This window comes from Equus quagga, chromosome 11 (assembly GCF_021613505.1).
Source record: "Equus quagga isolate Etosha38 chromosome 11, UCLA_HA_Equagga_1.0, whole genome shotgun sequence".
Taxonomy (NCBI): Eukaryota; Metazoa; Chordata; class Mammalia; order Perissodactyla; family Equidae; genus Equus; species Equus quagga.
Window position 1 is genome coordinate 61,847,594 of NC_060277.1, and position 25,934 is coordinate 61,873,527.

Here is a 25,934-nt window from a genome sequence, read left to right on the forward strand (position 1 = left end):
CTGGTCATGGTGAACAAGTAATACTTTTGTGATCTTGGAAGAGAAATTTGATATGTTTTTTGGTAAAACCAGCAAATGTAGGAAGCTCCCCAAGAACAAATGGAGCTATCAACTTTTATTCTGATGTATTCAGATGCTCACATTCAGCATCGCCTCTTAACACCACCCTCCTGTGTCTACCGAAGAAGTTTAAAAGTTTGTTTATAAGAAACAAAATTCGTAACTGAAGTACATAAATCCATGGTAAATGGGTAGAGAATAGCAGAGGAAAAGCGAAATCTGCAGGAGAGAAGAGTTATACTTCACAAAGAACACCAGCTGGATATTCGCCGTTTTCACAGGAGTTTAAATGACACATTGGCTTTACTCACGAAGAATCTCGGATCCAAAGTATTGGAAGTACCTTACTTTGCCTGGTTCCATGGTACTGCAGGCTGAGAGATAATGAATTGTTTAAAGATTTTTCAGTGTTTCTAATTTCAGACAGAAATTCTATCTGACTCTGAATGTCACCTGAATGTAAGGTCAAAGCTACCTGCACAGGCTGATTGCAGAAGGATAAGCCAATGGCAAAGCTAACCAGACTAGAGAGAGCCACAAAGAACAGAGATGTCTGCATACAAAGTGGCTGCTCTCCTTTAAAACTGTGCAGGATTAAGACAACAGGTACCCCTAAACAACAACAAAGCACACAACCCAATTAAAAAATGGGCAAAGGATCTGAACAGACATTTTTCCAAAGAAGATATACAGATGGCTGCCAGAGACATGAAAAGATGTTCAACATCACTAATCATTAGGGAAATGCAAATCAAAACCACAATGAAACATCTCCTCATCCTTGTCAAGACAAGAAATAAGTGTTGGAGAGGGTGTGGAGAAAGGGGAACCCTCATACACTGCTGGTGGGAGTGTAAATTGGTGCAGCCACTATGGAAAACAGTATGGAGATTCCTCAAAAAATTAAGAATAGAACTACCATATGATCCAGCAATTCCACTTCTGGATATTTACCCAAAGAACACAAAAACACTAATTTGAAAAGATATTTGAACCCCTATGTTCACTGCAGCATTGTTCACAATAGTCAAGACTTGGAAACAACCTAAATGCCCATCAATGGATGAATGGATAAAGAAGATGTGGTATATGTACACAATAGAATACTACTCAGCCATAAAAAAGATGAAGTCTTGCCATTTGTGACAATACGGATGGATCTTGAGGGTATTATGCTAAGTGAAATAAGTCAGATGGAGAAAGTTAGATACCGTATGATTTCACTTATAAGTGTAAGATCAAAACAACAACAACAACAACAAACAAATACATAGATACAGAGATTAGATTGGTAGTTATTAGAGGGAAAGTGGGGAGGGAGGAGGGCAAAGACTATAGGGCACATATGTATGGTGATGGATGGTTATTAGTCTTTGGATGGTGAACATAATGTGATCTACACAGAAACTGAAATATAATGATGTACACCTGAAATTTATATAATGTTATAAGCCAATGTTACCTCAATAAAATTTTTTTAAAAAGACAACAGGTACCCAGAATAGTTTCAGAAACATGATTATTTTTGTTCCTTGGATCGAAACCAAAACTGACATATCTGCCTGTATACAGATGTACACATACACAGAGTATCGTGAGTGGCGTATCACTAATTGAGCCCTGTAAAACATCTCTGGGAAAAGTAGATGGTAAATATTTGAGACAGAACAGTACAGGGTATCTGTCATTCCCAAGCGCAGAGGCACATTCTTAGAACGAGGCGCTCCTCTCTTAAAAAGTGGGCAGTTCTCTTTTCTGTGGCTATCTCATTGACCAGCATTTCAACGTCATAGATAAGTGTCTCCCAGAAAACAAAAGACTGATAAATGACTCAGGAAATATTACAAGGCAAACAAGAAGATAATTAAATATCAACAGGGAGTGAAAGCTCATCTCTTGTCTAAATTCTCAATTGTTTTGTGTGGCCTAGAATCTATTATTTGGGACTCAGATGACTTCTAAAAGCTTCATGCAGAAACCAAGGTCATTTCCCTCTGCCCACCATGGAGGACACCAAGAATGAGCCACCGCTGCCCCTTGTCGAGGTCACGGTCAAAGCCCCAACTCTCGGGGCTCATCCTGGGATCTTTGGAGATGCCAGGATGCAAGCCTGGGGCAGTTAGTTCAAACAGAGGATCACGATTAGGGTTTTAACAGAATCCTAGTGAGCAAAAAGAACTCCCTTACGGCCCCCCCATCAGTCCCAGTAGAGAGGAGCAAAGAGGAGGGTACCCTGCAAATCTCCACTCTGTTGGCAGCCTCCTCCATTTCTTCCCTGAGGGCATCAGCTTTGGCACCCGCAGGCTGTAAACTGCTGGACAAACCTGAAGACTTGGAAGTCTGCTGCCACCTGATGGAAAACAGGAGAAAAAGAAGAGAGGCGTGAGGCAGGTAGAGCCAGGGGATATGGTGGGAACACTGAGAAAAGAGCTGGTTACAAATATTACCCAGGAAACGACAGCCCCTCACTCAAAAGCAGAGGGAATGAACAGATACTGAGTACCAGACCAGGAGAAGGGGGCTCGAATTTCCAGCTGGCAGTAGTCAGTGCTGGCGCTGAGGACTGGAAACTCCTTCAGGCACAGCAAGCATTCCCCAGTTTGCCACCATTTTCCCCACTGTCCTCTGAACACTAAGGCCAATGACATCACCATTGCTTTCTCTGAAGCTCAGTCTACGTCATTCCTTTAAATTCCCTGCCTATCCTGTGGGCACTTGAGTTTGGAGACATTCACCGACTTGGCTGCCGCCAATCACGTATGCTAGGTGAGAGGACACGTGGATAAGAGTGAAAACAAACTGAAAATCAAAATCTCCACTGGTAACCACAAAACAGTGTCCCATCAACACTGAGAAGCCTCATTTATATTTTCTTAAACATTTCTCTTTGGGCAGAGAATACCGGCCTTCCAAGGGAGCCGCTTGGGAACTTTTATGGGGAATTTGTACAAATGCTTCTTGTTGATATGTCATACTCAGGGAATTACCAAGAGCAAGCCCTGAAAGAAGGTTCCAATTACAATAGATGGTGGTAGCTATGGTTCCTCTTCCTACTGAGTCTGTAAACTCAATAGCTTACAGGGCCCAGCAAGTAAGAAAAATAAGTCAAATGGGTCATTATCTTAAAAACTAGTCCACTCAATTTTTTTACTTCCTATTTGTCATAGGGATATGAGATATAAAACTATTTCTCAGCTCTAAGGAAAAGCAACAGTGTAATCAGGATGAGAACGGTCTTGGGAAGTCAGGAAAGACAGCGAGAGGATGGGGACCTGGGTGGGGGGTGCTGCCCTGTCTAGAGGCAGCGGCTGCTCTTCAGCTGGGGCCAATGGGACCGAAGCAGGAGCGTGGGTCATGGGATGCCAGACGTTTCAATTGGCAAGCGGAAACTGTCATGTGAACTCTTCTGATGAAATGTGGCAACAGACTAAATAGTCTCTTTTAAACAGCATGCGGGCCAATAATAGCATAGAGACCAAACCAGACTGCTCTGAGGGCTCAATCTGGCTTTTTGACCATGCAAAGTAGAGGCAAAAAGTGCAATGTCACCTTCACTTTGAGAGGCAAGAAACTAATGACTAGGTGTCTTCTCTACACAATTTTTCTCTTCTCTTTTGTTATATGCAGGCAACCCAGAAGAGTGTGAGGCTCTATAAGAAAGGGCAACTAAAATTCTCTTTGCTATTAGCAAAAAGTAGCCAAATACAGGATTCCCTGTCACTTAAAAAGTGCACCCAGGGGAAAACTACTTTAAAAGCAGGCTTGAAGTTCCACAGATGGGGACACATCCTGGGGAAGATTCCTGATGCCAAGATAAGAAATCAGGGCAAATTAGAAGAAAATATTCTACACAAAAATGTTTAAAAATCTAAACTAACAGCTAAAGATTAGTAAGAATTCCTGGGCAATTCTTCCTTATAGCCCTTCAGAAATGATATATTTAATTAATACCTCCCAGGTTTAACCATTTTAAACAAAGTATTAAAGTGTTGTGGGGGTTTTTTGTCAAACAAAATATGAGATGCCACGGCTGTAATTTAGATCTCAGATAATGACTATACCTCCATGCTGGATTATGGGATCAAGCTACACCCACCATCTGGCTCTTGCTACCCAAAGAAAAAACAACTAACCAACATGTAAGTGCAAAAATAAAGAAATAAAGGGACTGTAAACACTAAGCTGATTTTTACAGCTTTGAAGATCTAGATTAGATTTTTTTTAAAAAACCCAATTTAGACTTAACATATATATAAAAATGGAGACTTATTTCCCCAAGTTACCTCTTTATTCTCTTCCTAATCCTTTCTATTTTTTCCCCCAATTCTGTCCCTTAGTCAATATCCTAGTAGTTTAAAAACATACACCTTTCCCTCCCTTTATAGGGAATTTTATTTGCAATATATAAGTAATCTATTTTGATATTATAAAATAGTGATGAGATACAGAATAAGATTGTGGATATCAAATAACAAAATAGCAAGGAAAATGTGGAAAAATTTGTATTGATAGTATTCTGTTGAAAAAAGAGACACTAATCATGAATTTTGAGGTGGGGGGGGCGGTCTCCTCAGCTAGCTGTTTTACAAGTAAACTCAAGAACTGTGTGGGGCCGGCTCCGTGGCCGAGTGGTTAAGTTCGCACGCTCCACTGCAGCGGCCCAGGGTTTGGATCCTAGGCGCGGACATGGCACCACTCGTCAGGCCACGTTGAGGCGGTGTCCCACATCCCACAACTAGAAAGGACCTGCAACTAAGATATATAACTATGTACCCGGGGCGGGGGTGGGGTTGGGAAATAAAGCAGGGAAAAAAAAGGAAGATTGGCAACAGTTGTTAGCCTAGGTGCCAATCTTTAAAAAAAAAAAAAAAAAGAACTGCCCTGCTCTATTAGATGAAGAAACAGGGACTCTTGGCCAAGAAAAGTTTGAGCTTTGAAAGTGAAGAGCAGAAAGTACACTTCTTCCCACTAAAGTGGCTGACATGTCACCATCATTCTCTGGAAAAGATGCTACCATTCTGTGACCTGGGGGAGATGAACACAGAATACTAAGTTTAATGAAGGCTGGAGGAGAGAAAAGGACCAGAAATAAGGGAATGCAATTTCAGGGACCAGGAGAAGGGTCGAGAAGGCAAATGCAAGATCAGCTCAGGGCAAAAGGAAGTCCAGAAGAATTTTTGGAAGGCAAACAGGCAAGTTCCTCTAGTGAGACATTTGTGATTTCATCTGTTCAGTTTTCTCCTTCCCTCTGCCATTGGCATCCTCTGCTGTTTGGGGTCCTGCTCCACCCCCACTCTAAAGTGCGGGCCAAAAGGAGCTGCCAGTTTTGCATGGCCCTGGCAGTGAGTGGTCAAGATGAGGGTCCACAATGTAAGCCAAGCCCGTGCCTGCCCTTCATTACCTTGGCCAACGGACAGGCCAAGGAAGTGGGCACATAAGCAAAGTCCAGGCAAATGGAGCTCCTCCTTTGTACTTTCAGAATTGGAACAAAAGGAAGAGGGCTCATACCAGGGAGACACGAGCCCAAAGGATATCCAGTAACTGTGAGGACAGTGGATTGAAGAAAAAGATGCCTGTAGGCAGGAGATGAGGAACAGCTCCTGATGGCACTGACTCTGCTGCCAGTCCCAGAGGTCCTCAGAACTGCCACAGCTCCAGAGTTCCACTTCTAGTTATCCACTTTTTCCTTAACTCCGTGAGCTGCCCAGCATCCTTCCCCAAAACTCTCCTGTTTTACTTATATTCATTCACTTGCTTGCAAACAAGGTAGGTGTCTTAGTCTGCTCAGGCTGCCATAACAAATACCATCGCCTGGGGGGTTTCAACAACAGAAATTTACTTTCTCATAGTTCTGGAGGCTAGAAAGTCTAAGATCAAGGCTCCAGTAGGGTTTGAGCTCTGGTGAGTTCTCTCCTCCTGGCTTTCAGATGGCCACCATCTCGCTCTGTCCTCACATGGCCTTTCCTCAGAGTGTATGCAGCGGGAAAGAGACCCCTCTCTCTTTCTCTTCCTATAAGGCCACCAAGCCTATTAAATTAGGGTCCTACCCTTATGACCTGATTTAACCTTAATTACTTCCTAAAGGCCCTAGCTCCAAATCTAGTCACATTGGGGGAGAGTAGGGGCTTCAACAATGAATCCGGTGGGGGAGGGGAGAGGGCACAATTCAGTCCATAGCAGTAGGACCCAGAGGCAGCTATTATTCAGCAGAAACATAATGTATCCTGGACCCAGAAGGGTTGACTTTAAGATACATGCCCAAAAACAAGTTAGGCAGACTTTGGGAAGGTACGGAGTTCCTTCTTTAACCGCTGCCAAAGCAAACCTGTGAAAGAAAAGATGTTTGTGTATCATTCACATTCAATTCAATTCAACTCATAATCTTTAGTTCACTGTAAAGTTTCCTTGAGTTTACCTCCATTCTTCTCATCTGTAATCTTTTATTCATCTTCTAAGCTTTAGTCTTCTCTGAGGTTATTAAGGTTTATATAATTGGCTTTTGAAGCAGACAAGCCAGATTTACTTGAATAGTGACCAATGTACACACTGGAGTTAGACCTAATGAAATGCTGGATAGATTTGTTGGATTTGACAGTATCCGCCAGAGTTGTGGTAGAATTCAAAGATCCAGTCATGGAACTGTGGATCAAGATGTGCTGACAATATATAAAAACATCCTGCCTTTCTTAAAAGGCAGAGTATGTCTCCACCTGGAGTACACTGCTTAGTCTGGATAGTGTAGTTCATGAAAGACAGAAGAGGACTAAAGAAAGCTTTGGTGATCAGATGGAAGACAGAACCTCACATGTAGAAACTGACTAAATGGGGAAGTAGTGTGAGGTGGAGGTGGGGGGCAGTGAGAGCCCAGCTCTTCCAGAAGAGTAGCTGGTGATCCTTGCTATTCGCTAGCACAGCATTTGGTCTTACTCTCATGGCTGTATCTTGGGATGCAGTCCTCGTGTTGACCAAGAGTGAAGGGTTAGGGGAAAGGCAGAGCACTGGGGTGGGCTGGCTTCTTCTTGTGGCTTTCAGTAAGGTCCTACAAGACAGACAAACATAGACTAGAAATGGCTAGTCTGAGATTAAAGTGGGAAGAAAGAGGACAGCTTTGCTAAGAGAGCTCCTCTCATCCTGAAGCCTATATCCTAAACTGATGAGGATTCCTGAACTGAGGCTGTGGGTTAGATCCTCTCCAATGGTCACTAGAGCAGGGACCTGAAGGGAAGTCAACCGCACTTCTGAGGAGCTGTACTGCCAACAATCCCTCCAAAGCAACCCTCAACCCCCAAACTCACGACTAATAGAGTGGGCTGTGACAAACCACAATATGACCCAGGAGAAGGGTCAGGTTTATACGAGGGTCATCTAAAAGGATTTTTTTTTTGTCTGAAATAACAAAGGTTGTAAAGTGTCTAAGATGAAGTTTATAAGCATAAAAATTTGGGTAGGGAAGTAGATATCTCCTTACCAAATCCAATATAGAAGAGAAGACCCCAATACACAAGCTGACAATATGAAAAAGTTTGTTAAAACATGGATGAGAGGTCCCTCATGACACTTCTCTAAGGTTTCAGAATCTACACACCACTTGGTTTCACCATTAAAAACATCACACAAGACTGGGTTGATCGTGGCTGTCACCCAGGAGTAACTCTCCCTCTCATAAGAAGACTAAACAAAAATATGTAAGTGCAGATGGTAATGATAAGCTTTGACGCTAGCATACGGCTCTCTGAACAGAAGCTCTGAGCTGAAAATTCAGGTTTTCCTTACAGAAGCAGAGAAAAGACCTCTGAGCTAAGCACTCAGGTCCTCAGAGAAGGAAATCACTCTGCAAACCCAGGAGCATGGTGTCCACCATCATCCTAAAAGTGGGACAGTTAGCATTTCTTCAATCATCTTACATGACTACCCCAGCAAGGGACTTGAACACTGGCGTTGTGGGAGTCAATTTTCTGTGGTACAAGGACGCAGTACTAAGTAACACCAAATCAATACTCCACATGCAATCTGTGCTCTCCATCCCTCCAAGCACACTAAGGAGAGAGCCCCAGATCTGGGCCAGAAGAACAACTGTGCAGCATCTCCTCCCCTTCCTTCGTAACAAAAGGAGACAATCTGCAGGACTCCAGCCTTCCGCAGGCAAGAAGGTCTAAAATGGATTAACATTGGCTTTGCTTTCATCCTGTTCACATCCATGTTTACCTGATATTTGTTGCAAAGGGCACTGTTTTTCAATTTATGTGAGTGCTCTAAAGTTTCTTTTTAAATAGATTCATTTTGCAAAAGAGAGCCAACCTTTTACAAGATTTGCAGGCACAGATGGCAAAAATCATTCAGGTGGACTGAAGTTTGGGGAACATGAAGTTAACTAAAGAAACTTGTGTTTCTCTGCTGATCTAACTGTTTTATTTCTGGTCTTGGGAAACGCCCTATACTTTTCCTTGGTCCAGACGCAGAATTCCAGTGTCCCAACTACGTACAGTAGCAGCTTCCTTTTACATGATCTCACGTGACACTCAAAACAGCCTCCTCAGGTCAACTCACAAATGTGGTTACTACCTGTGTCCAGGTGAGGAAATTACTACTCTGGGAGGCTAAGGGACTTGACCAAGGTCACAGGTCTAGGAAATGGGTGATGGAGCTCTTGGTACTTCGTCTCTGATTCCTGGGACAGGACGCTTTATCCTACATCTCTCAGCCCAAGGATATTCTGCTTTCTTTCCATCTCTTTTTCTCAAGAAATTAAAACAAGATGTAGAGATTATTAAAATCGACCTACAACAGACCTAAAGTAGAAGTGAAATGTTCCTTTCATATTAATATTCAGGAGACTGCATTCTTTGAACTTGCAGACTTACACAAACACACACACACACACCACTGTAGAAAATAAAAAGGCATATGTGCACAACCATGACATTTGACAGCCACAGCCACAGTCAAGGCCACCTCAGGGCCTCTGGCATACCCTGCTGTCACAGGAATTTTCTGTTGTCTTCCAGGAGATGGGTGCAGGAGAAGGGCGGCCCTGTGGGAACTTTACTTCTCTCATAATGGTCTCAGGTTTAGAGAATGACTACATAAAGGAGATGTCTACACCACTGGCTTCAGGAGAAGGTGAACGGGTCCCCAGGATCTGAAACTCTCCCCTCATGATAGACACGACATATCATCCATCCTGCCTGCTTGGTCTCTGCTCTCCTACCTGCTTTGTCCCCTCCACCCCAGACACGCTAGTCTTCACTCTGTACCTTGGATATGTCAACCTTATTCCCACCACAGGGGCTTTGTATGTGCTGTTCCTGCTGCCATAGATAGTTCTGCAGCAGCTCTTTGCCTGGTGCCTCCTTTTCATCGTTTATGTCTCAGATCAAGTGTCACTGCAAAAACGCCTTCTCTGTGGTCCTCTACCTTGTGCTGTTGCCCCTTTCCTCATCACTCCCTGCCACAATTGCCCTGTGCTATTTTCTTTACATGACAATGGCCACTTGAAACCATCTTGTGTGTCTGTTCACCCGCTTCGTGTCTACCTCCCAAACCAGACTGCAGCCTCCTCGAGAGCAAGACCCCATATCTCCAGCCCTCTACTCTCACCTCCAGCGCCTGGCACACAGCAGGCGTTAAAGACTAGATGAATGAAAACACTTACACACACCCACGTACAAACCCTCCCCCCAAATATGATCACCAGTCCTTCAAAGAAGCAAAAAGGAGAGCAAAGAAACCCTACATACCTCGTTCGTGAAGAATCCATGTCCAGCACCAACTTTGCTAAATGTTTCCTCTGTTTTTGAATATTTGGGATTTCCACCTGTGGTTACAGGAGATAAAAGGCACAAACGGAAGTGCAAGATAAAGTCTTAAAGAACTATTGACAGCCACCCAACAAGTTTGCTAGAGGTCTCCCAATCCTTTTCAGATGAAATTCTTGATTCCTTTTCCTGAGCTCAAGTCTGCTCTTTCTTTGCTGGCCGTCTGCCAGGCCCTCCATCAACCCAGACTGTCTCAGAGGCTCTCGCACCTCCCTGCTCACGCAGGCCTATTCTCATGGCTGCTCTTACCTCAACCAGCAAAAACAGGCTCAATCACTTCTGTCTACCGCGTAAGGGCCAAAGGCGGGGAGGAACGCAGTCAGATCTGACACACAGACCCAACTCAAAACAGACAGCAGAAGGATGAAAAGACCACCAGTCTCAGGAGACCTGAGGCTGTGGGGAATGTAATTAGGATCTATTTCTGTAGAAGTAAAGTAAGACTTTTTCCAAAGTAAATAATGAATAACCATCACCATGGCTTCTCTCAGCTGTGAGTTCTTCCATAGTGGTTGTATGTGGACGCTCTTTTTATATTTTTATTTCTAAAAATGACTTAACTGAACATTCCAGTGCAGGATTTTGGTCCCAGGCCCAGCAAAAGTGGGGCAGGATGTGAGAATTTAAAAGGGAAATTGGCTGTAAACTGAATCAAAATCATCTCGGGCCGTGGCTTTTATATAAAGCAAAAATGTGAAGAAGATCCAGTGTTCCATGAAGTGCTTTCCATTCACTCTCAGGAGCAGCGTGAGTAATGTCCTGAGTGTAACCACTTCCAATGGGAAGGAGAAGGTAACAGACTCCGGGCACCTGGCGCCATCACAGAGCCTAGAGGCAAAGCTGCAGAGTCACGCGGGCATCTTATTTGTACAAGCGACTCTCAGCACCCAGCTCAGCCCTGCCCCTTGGGTTTGCTTTCAGCTTTGGCGGGGACCCCAGATCACCCTTAGGAAAAGCAGAGGGCCTCTCATGAATATTCTAGGCTGAGGGATGACCTGTAAGAGGATGGATCTGAGAAGTCTAGAGCTGGTCTACATCAAAACACCATATCTAGGATTTTCTCCTTGAATACTTTTAGGCACTTAGGTAATTATTTATGCATACATCTGTCCCAGAAATAGCACCAGGGGATGTGGAGGTGCTGGGGGCGGTCCAGAAAGGAAACCAAGCATGGCCTCAGGAAATGCTGTCTGATGGTAGCCTGGAGCCACCTGTGGCTATGTCATTTTAAATTCAAATGAACAAAAATTAAACAAAATTAAAAATTTAGTTCCTTAGACACAGTAACCACATTTCAAGAGCTCTAAAGCCACAGGTGGCTAGTGGCTGCCAAATTGTGCAGAGGTCAAACGTTTCCATCATTACAGGCAGTTCTAAGGGACGGTGCTGATTAGGCTTTTGTCTTTGCTTTTTCCCCCACACCTGCTGTCTTTAGCAGCACCAGTTAGGTTTTGTATGGCAACTGAAGGCAACTAGGAGGAGGTTCAGGGAAAATAAAGTCCCACAACCATTTCTCTTCCTATTGATAATAGTTGAAGCTAGCAAAATCGTCACATAGACATCAAGATTCCTTTTTAATGAAACAGTTTTATTTAGCGTCCTTTATAGTCCAAAGAGAATCGACTTATATAAACTGCAAGAGGCCTTATAGAGTCTCTTGGACATGGGTCCCCAGTCCCTCATGAGGAGGGGCAGCTGTTCATTTCATTGAAGATGAGGCGAGTGGAGGGGCAGGGGTGGCAAGAGCTGTGGAGACTGGTGGGGAAGGAGTAATGCTGCCAGCTTTGCATGTTTACCCGCTGGAATGTCAACAGAGAAGAGCGTGGTGGGAGAAGCGGGTGGCAAACAGCTGAAAGGGCTGCCATATTGGGGAATCTTGACTATGTGGTTGGGTGGTAATAATCCCCGATGAAAAACAGTGTCAGGGAGTGGGTGAGGGACAGAAACAACAACGAGGCTGGAAGCAGATGGACTAAAGGGCGCACTGTGCTGTCCTTCCCTGCTCACTTAGGCCTAGTCTCATGCCTGCTTCCTACCTCAGCCAGCAGAAACAGGGGCTCGATCACATCTCTCTCCACCTGCAATTCAAAATGAATCAGCTCCTGAGCCAGCTTGTCCTCTGTTTCTCCACAGAGTTTCAGCATCTTCCTGCGACCAAAGGGGAAGAAAACATACTGAATACCCTAGAAAGCAAGATGTCACCGCATCATACTGTCATCACCTCCGGCTGGGTAAACTTTCATGAGACAGTGTTAATAAATTGGTTGATTTCCATGGCGTCCCATTGACCAACTTGCTCCATCCGCTTGCATTTCTGAAGTCATCAGTTTGTTAAATGATGCTGAGTACCTACTGTGTGCTTGTGGTAAAAAGGGACACGTAGGGAAACATGAGAGAGAGAGGGAGAGGACAGACTCACGCATGCTAAATCCATAGACCTAAAAAGAGCCAGTGTTTCTATCTCCCCTGAGAGCACCGGAGAACCCAGCTAAAATTGATGCATGAACAAACTAACATCTTCAAACACACACCAAAACTCAACTTTACTACGCTCTAACAGAAAGAAAACTCTTTCTCCTAAGCTATGAAAAGTTATTTAACACAGGATGTAGACAATTATCCACTGAAAAATCGAAACAGAAAAACCATTCCAAAAGTTTACTAATAATGGGCAAACAAAAGACCTGAATGAGTAGAAAGTTATGCCATATTCCTAGGTGAGAGATCACAACATTTCAAAGATGTTAATTCCCCTGAATGGTATACAAGCAGTTCTCCCTTGCATGGTACCACGTTAACTGAAACTCACATAAAGAGTGTTTTCAAATCAATAAAAGTATGGGAAGAGGTAATTGTTATTCTAAGTTAGTACGTACCTTTCCTGTCCCTATTTTTACACTTTTACCACATACGTATGTGTTCACATACAATATATAATCCTGCTCCTTCACTCAGTTAAAAAAACTTACACCAATGGTTTCGCCCTGAACCTATCCTGCTATTATTTGTGATTTATTTATTATTTCTTTTTTAAAGATTGGTACCTGTGCTAACATCTGTTGCCAATCTTTTTTTTCTGGTCTTCTCCCTCAAAGTCGCCGGTACATAGTTGTCTATTCTAGTTGTGAGTGCCTCTGGCTGTGCTATATGGGACGCTGCCTCAACATGACCTGATGAGCAGTGCCATGTCCATGCCCAAGATCCAAACCACCAAAATCCTGGGCCACCGAAGCAGAGTGCATGAACTTAACCACTCCGCCACGGGGCCAGCCCCTATTATTCGCTTTTTAGATTCATCATTATCTCTGGGGCTTATCCATCTTGACACATGCCGAATTAGATCATTTTGCAGTACAGAATTCCATTCTATGGATATATCACCATTTATTAAGCCTTTCCGTACCAGCAATTTTTGGCTAGCAGTGCTGCAGTACATATGCTGTCTCTTTCTGCAGGTGTGAAAATTCTTCTGTGCAAAGGAGAGAAGATATGCATACCCTTAACCTTACGAGATATTGCCAAATTGCTCTCCAGAGTGACAGTACTGACTTCACTCTCAAATGAGAGTTCCCACTGCTCTACACTCTTGCCAACTCACAGTACTGGTAAGGCATTTTAATTTCTGCCACACTGGTGGATTCAAAATATCTGATTCTGGCTTTAGTTTGCATTCCTTGACTACCGGTGAGACTGAGTATCTTTTCACGTTTTGGACAATCCAGCATCCCTCTTCCATGAAGTGCCTATTCATAGTCTTTGGCTATTTTTGTATCAGGACCTATTTATTGGAATTTATTGATAGAGTTCTTTATATACTTACAGACATGCATGTGGATATAGAATGATTCCAATTCTTTTTCATATTTGCTGCAAATGCCAACTCCCAGGTTGTGCGTTCATCTTTGTACCTTTTTAATGGTGTCTTTTATCTGATTCTTCTAACTCCATATTTCTACTGCTACTTCTTTTTAAAATTTTTAGCATTCACTATTGACTCTTAACTACAGAAAATGACAATTTAGCTATATTTACATTCCCCCCCTCTATTTATTTGTATCAGTAGATGGTCTTTACACTATATTTTGACTCCATATGCTATTCGGAGTTAAGCTGGGGAGTGTATTATGATCACTGGTCTTTCCTGCACACTTAGTTGTTCTCTCTGGAGTTAATAACTGCTTGTCTTGGTTTGCTTTAGTTTTCTGTATACCTGATTGAACCCAAAATCCTCTGCCACTTTTCTAGTTTGCCTCTTAAGATACTGAACCACACTTGACATGAACGAATTTCATCTTCTTGAACTAGTCTCTCCCAGACCCATGTCAATCAAGATTGAGTTTTCCTTCTATCCCTAGGCACAGCTGTCTTCCTGCGATCTTCCTCCACCATTTCCTGGGATTCTCTCTCTCCTTCTCTGTCCTGGGTTGAACATGCTGTTTCCTATATCCTGTTTCCTATATTCCTATTCCTTTCTTTCTTGGTCACTCCTCCACCATGGAACACCTCATGCTTTAGCTTTCTGAGAAGAGTGTGAGGGGAGTCCACTTCTGAGACCTTGCATGTCACAACATTCTCCTCCCCCCTCACATTGATTGATAGCGAGGCAGGATACTAAATTCCATGCTTCATATTCCTTCAGAATTTTGAAGGCATTGTTCAATAATCTGCTAGCTTCCATATTGCTTTTGGCAAGTCTGGAAGCATTCAGATTTCTTACCCTTTGTAAGTGACCATTTTTTTCTCCGGAAGGTTGTAGAATCTTTTGTCACTAGTACTCATTGGCAGTGAGCCCACGCACAGGGTTAAATTTTTCTATTGCATTACGAGCTCACTGGGCCCTTTCAATATAGAAACTTATGTCCTTCAGTTCTGGAAAACTCTTTTGGATTATTTTTTTCATTATGATTAGGATTATGATTTCTTCCTCTCCATTTCTCAGAACTCCTGTTATATAGGCCTAAGACTTCCAGGTTGGTCCTCTAATTTTCTAACATCTATTTTCTACATTTTTGTCTTTTTGCTCTCTTTTCTGGATGATTTCTTCAACTTTATCTTCCAAACCTTCTACTGAGAATGTCCTGTTCTTCATTTCTATGAGCTTGTTTCTGATCTCTGAATATTTCTTTCCTATAAGTATTTTTTAATTAACATCCTGTTCTTTTATTTCATAGATGCATTATCTTCTCTTATCACTTGAAAATTTAAGTGATAGTTTTCCTGAAATCTTTTCCACACAATATCAATTTCTTCCTGATTGTTTTGGCGTCTAGGCTTCAGGTTAGAGACTTTCCTCCAACGTCTGGTGACCTGTCTATCTTCAAGAATGGAGACTACAAAGCTCAGAGTATGTGAGTGAAGCTCGTCAGCTGTGAGCTGGTCTGCAGGATGATCTAGCTGGGCCATTCACTAGAGCACTGCCCCCTCCAATGTCCTGGAATGTTTAGTTCATTCCCATTGGGCTGGTCAGATTCTCCAAAGAACGTTCTTCTAACTTCCTGCCTAGAGGGTAAAGGCCTGGGAGCCGCATGAGTAGGGGAAGAGTCTCAGCATCGGGTATGCATTAGATCATTTAATTCTCTTCTGTAATGACAAGGACCCTTACATTCCACGGTGCCTGGTGTCCCCAGTCTAGGGATGTTCTGTTCTGCCTTCTCTGGAGCATCAAGCTCCAGACTTCTCTTAGGGTTGGAGGCAAGGGACAAGAGTCTCCCAGAGGTATGGATAAGGGCTGGGTCTGAGTGGTCTAAATGGCACCTGACTAGCTTTCAACCCACATTCTTGATTTTAATCACCACGCCACCCCCAAAGACCCACTATTCCAGACCTCCCTGGCGCTGCCAATCCCTAAGCCTTGTCAGCATTTCATGGTATAAATGATGTGGGTTCTCTGCATATCCCCCTTCCGGCTTGGGAGTCAGCTCCCTGGGACTTGCTAAGTCAGTTCCCAGTCAATCGTAATGCTTTACAGCACACAAAATGTTGTTGCTTGTCTTCTTTCCTGTTTTTCTTGTCTTTATGGGTTTATGTCTGTTAAGAAAAGAAAAGCTCTTTATTGTAGTGGATTTGGGAAGGGAACGAAATCAGACACGTTTGTTCAGTCTGTCTTCTTTACCTGGATGTCCTCCATCCCTTTAATTTCAGCCATGCTGTGTCATCATGTTTTAGACCTGTCTCTTAGAAAGAGCACACAGCAGGATTTCACGTTTATCCACCTGAGACTCTCTATATTATAAAAAGTTGACTTTATTCCATTTACATCTCTTATAATTATAGATATATGTGCATTAATTGCTATTACCTTTATTTTCTGTTTTCCGTGTATCCTGCTTTTCTTTGCTTTTTTCTCTTTTAGTCCCTTCTATGGGTTTTTTCTATTTTATTTATTTCCCTTTCCATCCTTTTATTGGTTTTGACGTTATAAATTCTATTTCCATTCTTTCTGTAGTTACTCTTACTTTTCTTACATGCAAACTTCCCTTTAAGTTTAAATGTAATATCTTTATCCTCCTTTCAAACAATATAAGAGCTTGAAACACCAATTCTGTTTGCAATGCTTCATGTGATTATTTTCTAGTATTTTAGTTTCACTTTGCTTTAATGCCCCCCCAAATTAATCACTGTTATATTGCTATTTTTTAATTCAATATTTATTTATATTTCCTTACACTGAAGAGTAGCAGAATTTGCCACCCCAAAATATGCCACTTTGGCACAAGGATGATTTTGAGCTGAAGGGAACCTAGAAGAAGATATAAAAAAGCTCTCTGCCCTCCCCCTATGTACCTAAAAGCAGGACATAAATTTGTAAAGTTGTCCCCCCTTCCCCTCTCTACTAGGAAGGAGAGAAGTTAATCACCAGAGCAAACTGTAGACCCCTATCAGCCCAGAAAAGGCACCAGAGGAACCTACATTACAAACCTTACTAAGTAGTCCTTATCTTCCATTAGTTCCCTCATATATTTGCTTTCCCACAATTTGTCACCCTAGACAATCAAATTTCTTTTCCTTTGTCTTGTCACTTCTCTAAAAATTGTTGTTTTGTGAAAAACGTGATATAAGCCCAACTTTTTCCACCGCTTCGAGTGACTCATCACTGAGTTCTCCCATGTGTACGCAGCAACGCACGTGTTAATAAAATGTGTATGCTTTTCTCTTGTTAATCTGTCTTTTGTCAATTTAATGTTCAGGGCCCCAATAAGAAACCCAAGAAGAGTAGAGGGAAAAATAAGATTTTTTCATCCCCTACACCAGATTTACTAATTTTTTATGCTGTCTTGCTAATTGCATTGCATTCCTTTCTTCTGGACATAATCTATTTCACATAACCTCGACTAGTTCTCTCAGTGAGAAAGCGCGAGCAGTAACTTCTCCAAATCTTTGCCTGAAAATATCTTCATTTCCGCCTTATTCTTGAACAGTGATTTAGTTTATCGTAGAATCTAGGTTTCTCATATTTTTTCTCAATGCTTGAAGATATTCCTCCATTATTTCCTGACATTTACTTTGGCTAATGAATAGTCTGTTTACAGTCTAACTGTTCTTTTATGTATAATTATCTTTTTCTCTGATTGACTTTAAAGTCTCTCTTTTTTGTTAATAATCTGTAGTTTTACTACAATATGTCCAGGGGTGGATGTCCTTTTGTTGATCTCAATCAGGACTTTCTCTGCTTCTTAAATCTAAAGACTTATGTTTTTCTTCAAACCTAGAAAAGAAACATTCAACCATAAACTTTCCCTTCTCTCTCTTTTCTTCTTCAGGAACTACCGCTAGACATAACACGGCAGCTTTGCATTCTGTCACCCACGCCTCTCCACCTAGTGACGCTTCTCTCCCGCACTTCCTTCTGTTCATTCTAGGTGGCAACTTCAGATCTGTTTCAAGTTCACCAATTCTCTATTTATGTGCAATTTCCAGTTTATCTCAATTAAGTTTTTAAATTATAGTAAGTATGATTTGAATCTTAAAAAGTTCCATCTGGTTTTTGATTCTGCCTATTTTTATCACATTGTTTGATTCTTTGGGTCAAGGAATTTTTGACTTCATTATATTTTTAAATTTCATCTTATATATCATTTTTTATAGTTTCTTTCATATTGTCCTATTATTTTTAGTTCTTAGGGTACTGATTCTCCTACTGATTGTGCCTGCTGAGTCTCTCATGATGATTCTATTTTTAGCTTGTTTTTATTGTGAGCTCAAAATCAGCAAGGGCTGTTCTTCTGGGAATCCTATAAGTTCTGACATCTGACATGGAGAGGTTTTATATTTGCTTCTGCTGGAGCCGTAGGGATTTCAATTGTCCTTCAACAGTTTTATGCTAATTTCTCCACTTGGGAGTCGCCTTGCTGCAAAAATAGTATGACTTCAGGGCCTGGGGTTCTGATTTCTCACGTAAACTTTTCTTCTACTCCACCCAGCCCCCAGCCAGACTACAGGTGTCCTAGTGCTCCCCTGAGGAGCTCCAGTCCCCTTTTCACGGATGGGGACTTACCTAGAGTTGGCCCAAACCCATGCATGGTATCACCTTACCCAAGAAGTGTGTCATCTCCAAGGATAGCTGACCCTTCCATCAAACACTGAGCCAGTGTTGTCAAAGGCAATTTTTTCTGAAAAGGAAAAAAAACGTTGCCATGAAAACAACCTCCAACGTCACCCAGCTACTCTCAAATAGCAAAAAGCCAAATACTTGCCTAGACACTATATTAGCTAAGAAACAAACTGATTTTAAAATGTTTAAAACCTAAAAATGCATAGGATACCATGATGGGTTAGAATCAGAGATGTCAAAAATCAGAAAATTAAAACAAATTAAAATTGCCAATTTGGAAAATAAGCCTAAGGTTTACATGCTGTATTTTAAAATAAGGTGGGATGGCAGCAAGCAAAAAAGAGAAAATTTCAAAATTACATTAACAAAGATCTGAGCAATGCTTTAATTTCCAAAAATCTCCTGTGAAGTGTATTAGCCTTATTTTATGAACAAGGCAGCTTACGGTCAAGAAAGAAAAAGTGTTCACATACAATTACAATGCAAACAAACTAAGCATCAAAATAAAGACATACTCCAAGAAAGACATAAAATGGCCAAAAAGCACATGAAAAGATGCTTAACATCATTAGTCATTAGGGAAATCCAAATCAAAACCACAATGATACCACCTCACATCCACTGGGCTGGCTAAATAATATTAATATATTTAAAAAACACACACAGAGAGAGAAAATAAGTATTGCTGAGCATGTATAAAAATTGGAACCTCATGATTTGCTGGTGGAAATGTAAAATGGTGCAGCACTGTGAAAAACTTTAGCAGTATTTCAGTAAGTTAAATAAAATTACCATATGGCCCAGCAATTCCACGCTTGGCTATATACTCAAAATAACTGAAAAGAGGTGGTCAAATATAAACATGCACATGAATGTGAAAAGCACATTCACAATATTCACAATAGCCAAGAGGTGCAAACAGCTCAAATGTCTATCAGTGGATGAGTGGATAAACAAAATGTGGTATATCCATACAATGGAATACTACACAGCCATAAAAATGGTCCTGATATGTGACAGAATGTGGATAAACCTTGAAAACATCATGCTAAGTGAAATAAGCCAGGGCATATATTGTATGATTCTATTTATATGAAATGCCCAGAATAAACAAATCCATGAAGACAGAAAGTAAATTACAGGTTGCCAGGGGCTAGGGGGAGGGGGAATGGGGAATGATTGCTTAATGAGTATGGGGTTTCCTTTGGGATGGTGAAAAGGTTCTGGAACTAGATAGTGGTGGTAGTTACACAATATTGTGACTGTACTAAATGTCACTGAACCGTAACTTTAAAATAGTTAGAATGGTTAGCTTTATGTTATATGGGAAGGGGGGGAGGGAGAGAAGAAGGGAGGGAGAGAAAAGAGGAAGGGAGGAAGGCAGGGAGGAACTTGGGAAGGCCGGAGCATGATCAGGGGTGTTGCTTGATCCACTTTCCCTCCTTACCAGGTATCGACAAGCCGCTCCTTACTGAGCCTAAACCATCCGGCACACACTGAAAACAAGGTAAGAACTGCCAGCATATCCCCAGGTCTTCTAGTCCTCACTGCTACACAGATAGTTCTTCAAACGGAAAGTGACTGAACCACACCTGGCTCACAGCCTCCTGCCGTAGGACACAGAGAGCTCCGGCTGTAATTCATTTACTAACCCAGTATTTGTGAAGTGCCCACTCAGGCACCACACCAGTGGCGAATGAGACTAGACACTCCCACGGAATTTACATTCTAATGCAGGGAGAAAAATAATAAGCATGGGAACTATGAGGAGATCATTTCAAATGGTTGGAAGTGCTGTGGACAACCGAAAGCAGGAAAATTGGTAGAGAGGGCAGCTGTGGGGTGTGGAGCTGTGATGAGGAAAGACTTCTCAGAGGGGTGACATTTAAGGTGCAACCTGAAGGAAGAGTCAGCCAGGCCTCAAGAAGATTTGGGAGAGAACATTCCAGGCAGAGGGAATTGCAAGTGCAAAGGCCCAGAGGTGGGAACTAATATGGCCAGTTCAAGGTCCCCAAGGTGGGCAACATGGCTGGAGCCCAGTGAGTGACAGGAAGAGTGGCAGGAGAAGAGGGCAAAGGTGAGATGGGGCAGGGCCTTGTCAGCCAGATGCAGGCACTGGGGTTTCATTCTAAGGGCATCTCAGGACCATTGGAGGGCTTGTTTAAAGAGAGCATGATCAGATTAAAATAACTCAATCCTGAAACAGACAAAAGATGACTTGAGAGAGGGATCAAGGTGGAGACAGATTTTTAGGGCTCCATCCATTAGAACTTAGGAATCTGCTTTGAACATTCCCCCAGAAGAGCTGCATGCCCTCAGATCTCTCCAGGGAAGAACATGGAGGTAGGTCACCCCTCAAGAGTGATATGGAAGCTCATGGGGTTCCCAAGAGAAACCAGGTGGGGAGAACCCAGGACCTGTGTGGATAAAGCCTTCAACACATCTCTGCTACATCCCCCTCCACAGAAGTCAGATGCCTTCCACTCAAGGGATAAACTCGGGGCCGGCCCCATGGCCGAGTGGTTAAGTTCGCGTGCTCTGCTTCGGCAGCCCAGGGTTTCGCTGGTTCGGATCTTCGGTGGGGACATGGCACAACTCGTCGGGCCACGTTGAGGCAGCATCCCAAATGCCACAACTAGAAGGACCCACAACTAAAATATACAACTATGTACTGGGGAGATTTGGGGAGCAAAAAAAAAAAAAAAGGATTAACTTATTACCCCACCATTTCAAATAAAATGGGACATTCTTCTTGGTAAAAACCAGATCAGGCAAGTCAGTGTTAATACATCCAAATTTAAATACCACTTTCTTGTTGTCCCACAAAGCTATTAGGTAAAAGTTTCCAGAGACTTAATTAAAAGCACAGGAAACAGTATCTAGGAGAGCATCTGCTCCCACCTCACCTTTTTAAAAAAGTTATTTAAAGCACACTTTTAGAAAAATGTCTAAAGTGGTTAAAAAAGAAAAGAAAAGAGAAAGAGTTGAGCAGGTATAGTATTTTTGGTATACTCACAAAGAGAGCATGGCTTAAGGTATTAGTCCATAATCAGGGGCGATTTTGTCCCCCCAGGGGCATTTGGCAATATCTGGAGACAGTTTTGGTTGTCACATGTGGTGAACACTACTCGTATCTAGTGGGAAGAGGCGAGGGATGCTGCTAAACATGCTAAAATGCACAGGACACTCCCTCGCAATAATGAATTAGCCAGCCCACACTATCATGAGTGCCAAGGCTGACAAACTCCACGGCTTAAGGAATGGTCTTCAATCTGCAAATTCCTAAAATATCCCAGGAACCAACCAGTGAAGATGCTCTGCCCCAATGTCAGGTAGCACAATTCTAGTATTGGTCAGCAAACACACAAAAATACCCATTTTGTTTTGTGCTGAGCATCACGATCCACCTTTAGGGCAGGAATGCTGCTTTTCTGTGTCCTTCGTCAAAATTTGACATGGAAGCAAGGTCAGAGAGGATCTTGCCTGTAGCAGACTAAAAGGGACTTCCAACGGCCTGGGAGTCGACATCCTTTGAAGAAATTTATCTAGCAGTAGGTGAGTGGAGCTTTTCCAAATATGGAAGATTAGTCCAATTACTTCTGTCAGTGAGTCAAGAAGAAAACTGTCTGTGGGTGACTGAAGGAGTGAAGGTCAAGATCAACAGAACAAGAAAAGCAACTCGGGGCTACAAGGCTGTTCAGAATCTATGCAGGGAGGATGGTGAGGAGACAGCCAAGTGTCTGTTCTCCAAAATTCACTCTGGAAAAACCAGTTTGAAGCAGTATGACTGGAGGGGCCCTCCTCCTGAGCCAGGGAGGCAACATTATTTTCCAGTCGTTTCTAGTCACTCAACACCCTCAGTAATGACTCTGAGAAGCTCTTAGGTGGCAAAGAGGGTAGCATTAAGTGACAAAGTACCACAAAATTCAAGTTATTCCTGGTTCAATTGCCTTTTAATTCTTAGGACTATAACATGGACAATAACCTTTCTCTACCACGTCTGTCTGTCTACAGCAAAATGAATGAACTAATTTTGAGCAGGAATTATATGCATGTGGTACCAAACTCAAAAGGTGCTAGAGGGTTTACGTCAAAAAGTCTCCTTCCCGGGGCTGGCCCCGTGGCCGAGTGGTTAAGTTTGCGCGCTCTGCTGCAGGCGGCCCAGTGTTTCGTTGGTTCGAATCCTGGGCGCGGACATGGCACTGCTCATCAAGCCACGCTGAGGCAGCGTCCCACATGCCACAACTAGAAGGGCCCACAACGAAGAATATACAACTATGTACCAGGGGGGTTTGGGGAGAAAAAGGAAAAAAATAAAATCTTTAAAAAAAAAAATAAAAGTCTCCTTCCCGTCCTTAACTCTGAGCCACGTAGTGGTCACAGTCTCATCAGAGACCAGGACAGTGGCCAGTTTTTTGTGCATCCTTCCAAAAATATTCTAGGCAGACCCAGCTATGTACGTGTGTCCATTTTTAGTGGCTACACCTGTCCCCGCAAATGTCAGCACTATATATACACCCCACTCTATGCCTTCCTTTCCTGTTCGCGTAGAGAGGGATCTTCCATGTCATTTCCTATTGTGACATACAGAGCTGCCTCATTCTTTTTTTTAAATAGCTACATAGATCATTGAATGAGGATGACAAAATGTATTTAAAAAGTCCTCTAATGAGGGTGCAACTGTCACAAGCCAGGGCCTGTGCTTGTGGCACGAGTGACTCTCATGAGGAAGAATTCACTCGAGGAGAGATGAGAACATGAGTGTCTGGATTCCAAGGGTGGGAGTGGGGGGTTAACTGAGTAAAACCTCTGTGGAAATCAACGATGAGTTTTTGTCTCGATGCTTTAAGAATCAAGAAATCAGACAGAAGCCACCAAACAAAAAGGGGAAGGAAGAAATGGGCTAAGGTGTATATCTTCATGTCAAAACGGGAATAGTGACCATCTGTAATCAAAGGCGGCAGAAAGTAAGCAGTCAGTGGCCTGTAACTCACAACAAACTGCACATTATTTCTATTTCTAAAGAAATTCTCTGAGACAAAGGAAAAATGGAGGGCTCCATAGATGCGGGCCTGTGACGCCCGCTCAGATGCGGGGCTGTGACGTACTGCTCGCATGTGACGGAGGTGTCCTCTGCTGTCTGCCCACACTCTGTTCACCCCACTTCACCTACAAGGCTGTTGAGTCTTGGAAGGATGACTGCCCACAGCTCTGGAAGAGCTGCTGGAGCTTGTTCCCTCAGCTGACAAGGATCCAGGCTGAGACAGTCACCTAATACTCAGGTGAATATTGGTGCCCAGGGAAGAAGACCTTACTTAGAAAGCCTCATCCAGGAAGCCAGTGATTGTCCTGGTCAAAAAGAAGCTATTCAAATAAAGTTTCCCCTGATTCTAGTGTACTGACAGAACCTGAAGAATTAAGGGTAGGGAAGACAGAACAGCCTAGGGTTTGAAGTAGTCAGTCTGACTGGTCTATGATGCCTGTGCTCTCTAAAATGATCTTAGGCATAAGCAACACAGTTTATAGGGTGACTGAGACAAAAAGTCTGTGCTAACATCCATTGTATTCCCCAAACACGCAGACACACAGACACACACACAGACATACATACCCACCCATATACACACACACTCCACATCCTCCATTTCTGAAAACTGCTCTCTACTATTCCATAATTCCAAGCCCAATCAATACTTCTGTGGCTCATCTTCACCTGCACAAAAGACACAGCCCAGACTTGTTGCTCAGTAGCAGTCCTCAATGGTCGTTTAAGCCTAATAGTGGGGCCATAATAACAGCAGCAGGTTATATTTCTTTAATATTTACTTATGTTAAGCATTGTGCTAAGCATTTACATGCATGACCTCACTAAACTCTCAAACAATCCTATTGGGTGGAAATTCATTATTGTTATTACCATTTTCCAAATGAAGAAACCAAGGCATCTAGAGGTAATTGACTTGCCCAAGGTCAGGTATAATTAGGAAGCAGGAGAGCTGGGCTTCAACCTCAGCTAATTAGATTCCAGAGCTTAAACTCAGAACTGTCATGCTAAATTGTTTCTGTACAGAATAGGAAGGATTCAGTCTGGCTCACTGATGTGTTAGGCAGATCCCAAGCCTAAAACACTCATGGACCATCCATTCATGACACAAATTTATTCTTAGCATTGCCTACCACGTGGCAAGCCGTGTTCTAGGCATTAAGAATATAGTCAGGATGGAAAGACAAGATCCCCAATCCGATGGAGCTCACATACCAGTGATGAGGAACAGACACATGAGCAAATGAATGATCACGACGATTTCAGATAATAACACATGCTATGAAGAAAATAAAATAGGATGATGTGATTTGGGGATGGAGGGAGCAAACGTATTAGGTGGTTTAAGCCACACTGAGAAGGTGACACTTGAGCTGAGAATTGAACAATAAGAAGTTGCTGACCTAAAATGCTGAGTAAGAATATTCCATACAGAGTGAAGAGCAAGTGCAAAGACCTCAAGAAGGGTGGGAGGTAGGCGTGTTCAATAACAGGGTAGTGCAGTGGGAGAGTGATGACTGAGGGGAGGGCAGTGAGACCTGAGCTCAGAGATGCAGGTAGAAGACAGATCATTAGGGTCCAGGGGCCGAGGTGGGGAGCTTGGATTTTATTCTACAATGGGAAGCCTTTGGTGGGATGTAAGGAGTGTGGCATCACCTAATTTCCATTTTAAACACTCACTCAGGCTGCTGTAGAGCATGGGTTAAGAAGGGGGTGGAGGTCAGAGTGGAGAGCGGAAGATCTGCTAGGAACCACTGTGTTGAGGCAAGAGATGATAGTCGCACGGAATAGGGTGGGCAATGTGGAAGCAAATGGAAATTCCTTGCAGGAAGAGCTAGTAGGACTTAATGAAAGACTGGATGTAGGGGGCATGGAAACGGAAGAATAACGGATGATGTCTGGGACTCAGATGTCACAAGTGGGTGGATTTACAGCACCATTCTCCATTTTCTGCTTTCTTTGCTAGATCTTCCTCCTCTTAGAGCTTAAAATACTGTAGTTCCTGGGGTTCTTGACTGAAGGGCCATTTGTCTTCTCACTTTGTATTTCCTCCCTAGGTGATCTCATCAACCCCCATGGATGCAAAAGTCACTCAAGCCAGGGACATTGAAAACTCGTTCCCTTCCTCATTCAATTGCCAAGTCCTGGATACTTGACCTCCATTACCTACCACATCTGCTGATTTCTCTGTCTTCACCGTCCCCATTGTGCCTTACCGAGACTGCTCCCATATTTGTCTGACTGTCCCTTACTTCCCCCAAGGCTGCTACCCAATTAACCCGTTCTTCACACAATCACCAATGGGTCTGATCACATTGCTCCTGATTAGAACACTGGCTTTCCACCATTCTTAGGGAAAAGGTCCAAATCCTTACCATGGCCGACAGGGCGAGCTCAGGCCCCTGCAGCCCATCTCACAGCCCTCTCCTCATCACTCTCCATTCTCCAGTCACCCTGGCTACCT

The 25,934-nt window shown here is 42.9% G+C and overlaps 1 protein-coding gene across 2 annotated transcripts in view; it reads right to left on the reverse strand.

Moving 5' to 3' along the window:
- ARHGAP44 (Rho GTPase activating protein 44) overlaps nt 1-25,934 on the reverse strand; it is a 184,821-nt gene that overhangs the window by 53,048 nt on the left and 105,839 nt on the right. For both annotated transcript variants that reach the window (XM_046675631.1, XM_046675632.1), the window contains exons 4-7: nt 18,408-18,484; nt 11,912-12,023; nt 9,798-9,874; nt 2,293-2,410 (exon numbers count right to left, since the gene is read on the reverse strand). In XM_046675631.1, the coding sequence (XP_046531587.1) occupies nt 2,293-2,410; nt 9,798-9,874; nt 11,912-12,023; nt 18,408-18,484 (384 nt within the window). The remainder of the gene's footprint in view (nt 1-2,292; nt 2,411-9,797; nt 9,875-11,911; nt 12,024-18,407; nt 18,485-25,934) is intronic.